The sequence below is a fragment of the Cynoglossus semilaevis genome, chromosome 14 (assembly GCF_000523025.1).
Source record: "Cynoglossus semilaevis isolate Cse_v1.0 chromosome 14, Cse_v1.0, whole genome shotgun sequence".
Lineage (NCBI taxonomy): Eukaryota > Metazoa > Chordata > Actinopteri > Pleuronectiformes > Cynoglossidae > Cynoglossus > Cynoglossus semilaevis.
The window spans coordinates 16,124,389-16,128,227 of NC_024320.1; the positions used below are offsets into that span (position 1 = coordinate 16,124,389).

The 3,839-nt window shown below is 45.3% G+C and overlaps 1 protein-coding gene across 1 annotated transcript in view; it reads left to right on the forward strand.

Moving 5' to 3' along the window:
* Positions 1-3,839, forward strand: part of LOC103389800 (uncharacterized) — a 7,257-nt gene continuing 3,418 nt past the window's right edge. The window contains exons 1-9 of the mRNA XM_025062046.1: positions 1-91; positions 981-1,144; positions 1,289-1,313; positions 1,405-1,550; positions 1,763-1,925; positions 2,141-2,259; positions 2,379-2,499; positions 2,667-3,290; positions 3,702-3,816. Coding sequence (XP_024917814.1) covers positions 31-91; positions 981-1,144; positions 1,289-1,313; positions 1,405-1,550; positions 1,763-1,925; positions 2,141-2,259; positions 2,379-2,499; positions 2,667-3,290; positions 3,702-3,816 — 1,538 coding nt within the window. The 5' untranslated portion in view covers positions 1-30. The remainder of the gene's footprint in view (positions 92-980; positions 1,145-1,288; positions 1,314-1,404; positions 1,551-1,762; positions 1,926-2,140; positions 2,260-2,378; positions 2,500-2,666; positions 3,291-3,701; positions 3,817-3,839) is intronic.

Sequence of the window (3,839 nt, forward strand, 5' to 3'; positions counted from 1 at the left end):
TTTTATTAAATTGTTCCAGACATTGGCGTCATGTGGCTGCGTCTCATCTTCGTGATATTCTTCAGCGTCTGTCGCTGCCGTTCGGCCTCAGGTGAGCAATTGTTGAATAGAAACAAAAAAGAGCATTAGCATTAGCATGCTAAAGTTGCTAACTGAGCTAACTTTGATAACAGGTTTACCTGAACGCTAGCAGGACAGTCAATCGTAGTAACCGATTACCTCATGTTTACAATCTGATTGATCCCCCTAAACAAGAACTGTGGTTCTCAACTGTGGTAGGCGTACCACCAGTGGTACGCGAGCGCCCTCTAGTGGTACGTGGGGAAAATTCACATCTTCACATTTACATTTTCAATTGAATAAATCTAAAACATACCATGCACAATTAATACAACATTTAAACATAAACAGTGGCGCTTTGGCCCAGAGACAATGTCTCTGGCATCGGTGTGGACCCCCAGGGTTCCCCTCGTGGGCAAGTTTGAATCCCGGTTAGGGCGGTTGGTACCTTACAGTGGACTCACCACCCGCAGGAAGGTTTAGGTACGGTGCAATGTGATTTGGTGGTGACTGCTGCTCCCGCAACCCGGGAACGGAGAAGTGGATGAAAATGGATGGATTTAAACATAAACATCTGTATAAACATTTTCAAGTTTGAGAACCACTGGTCTGGCGTGTTTAAGGACAAGTGCCAGGTACTATCCTTTTCTCTGCCACAGAAGCTCAGTGATTTCAACTGAGGGAAACTCCCATCACAGAAACTAGAATTTAGGAAGTAGGCAGACAAACAGGTAGACAGGAAGCTCCACACCACATTGTCCTGGTTTGACTTTGACAATAGTGGAGACAAAACGTTTTTATGGTACTGTGCTGTGGAAAATGGTCTCAGCAACAGCTGTCGTCCACCTGAGAAATTGCTTTATCCGTCAACTTGCTGGGATCAAAGGTCATGAAGGGTTTTTTGTTTATCGTTTTCGTAGTCTTCCTGGATCCAGATCAGGCTCACGGAGTCCTGGTCCGGACCCGACGTGGGAACTCAGGTTGGTTGGAGGAGCTGCAGAGAGGAGACCTGAAGCGGGAGTGTCTGGAGGAGAGGTGTTCATACGAAGAAGCCCGGGAGGTGTTTGAACACACAGAGACCACGGTGTGTGTCCTCCAGGACCAAAACATGTCACAGTACAAAGAAAGAGAATCAAAATGAGCCTAGACAAAGCTGAATGTTGGTTAAGATGACCAAATCTTTTAAATGTTTTTTACCCTCTAACCTTTACTGGTTATTTTTCCTTAGGATGAATTTTGGAAAACATACAACGGTGAATATATTTAATTAAATGAGTCAAACATCAACATCTATTATTTCTTTTAGGTTTGTGTGTTAATCAGTAAAGCTGTGTTTTGTTTCAGTTCCAGACAGCTGTAACTCTTCCCCTTGTTTGAACGGTGGCAGTTGTTCCAGCCAGGACTCCAGCTACACCTGCTTCTGTTTACCCCAGTTCAGTGGAATGAACTGCGAGCTTGGTGAATTTACTGACGAAAGAGAGAATGTCTACGTAAATATACGACTGATGTGTACAATTTCACATATAATAATAATAATAATTATTATTATTATTTAAGTATTATCAGGCTGTAATCTAAGTCTTTCAAGACAACAATGTTTCGCACCGAGTTCAAGTCCAAAAATCTATTTTTCACGTAGCCTACATCTAGTGTTAGAGAATGTCTGTTGTTAAACATCTGCAGTTGTTTTGTGATAAATCAGCTGGAGGTTTTGACAGAAACCCTGGCTGTTTTTAATTCCTGCCTGCTGGAGAACGGGGGCTGCGAACATTTCTGCGATGAAGACGAGGAAGGACAAAGACTGAACTGTTCGTGTGCCGATGGTTACCGTCTGGACTCTGATGGGCGGAGCTGCATGACAGAAGGTGGGGCTCTGTGGGTCACATGACACATCGAAGGAACAGCCTTCTTTGACATACAGTATATTAAAACATGTGTTCTGTGTTTTTATACCCTGTATATCATTAACCTTGATTACTACCAGGTCCCAGGAACCAAAGACAACTGAAAACAGGTTGATTCTCAACAAAATTATGAAACAAATTCTCACATGAACACATAATTCCTCTGGTGTCTTTAGAGCCGTTGGCGTGTGGAATGGTACCAGTGCTTCAGAACCAGAACAAACAAAATCAGCTGGACCCTCGAGCTCGAATTGTGGGAGGAACAGAGTGTCCTAAAGGAGAATGTCCCTGGCAGGTAATGCTGAGAGGTAGACTCTTCTTAAGACGAGTTCTTGTTTCTTTAACTAACTTTAACTCTTAAACCCAACCACACGATTGGCAGGTAGAACCAAATGACCTTGGTCTGCGTTTCAGGTCTTGTTGGTGTATAAAGGGAAGGGCTTCTGCGGTGGAATCATATATAAACCCACATGGATACTCACTGCGTCTCACTGTGTTGAAGACACAGATGTTCGGTTCCTGAAGGTGATAGCAGGTAGAGTTAGTCCCATTTTTTACATCTGGTACAGTTAGCCAAATGACTCTAAAGGATAGTTGGTATGCTGGAAACAAAATTAGCCACCAGACGACTACGGGGTATTCAAATATCAAGCAAAATAGCTAGAATATCTTGGCAATGAAATGTTGATTTTGTTTTGTCAGGTGAACACAACACGGAGATAAACGAGGGCACAGAGCAGGCCGTACAGGTCGCTGAGATCCTCATGCACGAGAGTTATGTGAGCAGAACAGCAGACAACGACATCGCCCTCCTCCGCCTCCACTCGCCCATCGTCTACACGTCGTACGCTGTTCCCGCCTGCCTGCCCACACGCCTACACGCCGAGCGTGAGTTGTGGGCCGTGAGCCTTCACACCGTCAGTGGTTGGGGGAGGAGGGGTGAGCTGGGGCCCGTCTCCACTGTGCTGCGCCGCCTGCTGGTGCCACGCATCCGCACAAAGCAGTGTGTGGAGGAGAGTGGCGTGACGCTGACGGAGAACATGTTCTGTGCCGGCTACCTCGAGGGCAATCAGGACTCGTGCAAGGGCGACAGCGGCGGTCCCCTGGTGACACGTTACAAGAAGACCGTCTTCCTGCTCGGGGTCGTCAGCTGGGGGCGGGGCTGTGCCCGTCCGGGCAACTACGGCATCTACACCCGTGTCTCCAACTACTTGGAGTGGATTCACAACCGGACTGCTTCAGCAGATTTATCCACGAATCACACAGACACAGCGACGACCAACCGGACCACAGAGGAGCCACCGACTAAAGAGAACGGAACATTCTAGAAAAAAATATATATAATAAAAATGTTCAAACAAACAGTATACAATAAGCTGTAATCAGCCAAGAAATGAAGGGAATATTAGGAACTGTGTGTGAGTTTGTGCTTGTGATTTCTTCAGTCATATCTTTGATCAGGTCACACTGTCTTTATCATGGACTTTAAATGTTTAGAAAAGAATAGTTAATGGTTAATATTTAATTAAAGTGAAACGGAATATTTGATTCATAATTGTGACGTCGGTTTTTATCAGTTAGCTTGTTTGGAAAATATATGACTTCATTTATTCTTGCAAATACATTTTATTTTTTAGTTGAACAGGACACAGAATGTGCAGTGTTTATTGATGTGGTCTACGTGGACCCTGACTCTATGGGTCAGAGGACAAGTGGGTGTGACCTGGGGCAGATAAGCCTGTCTGTTAAGAGCCCACTGCTGTTGGCTTTTCTTCTTCACTGTTACCATCATGCTGCTGCTGAGGAGAGTTCTGTCGACCAACGCCATACCACCACCACCACCGCCGCTGCTGCTGCTGCTGCTGCTGCCACTAA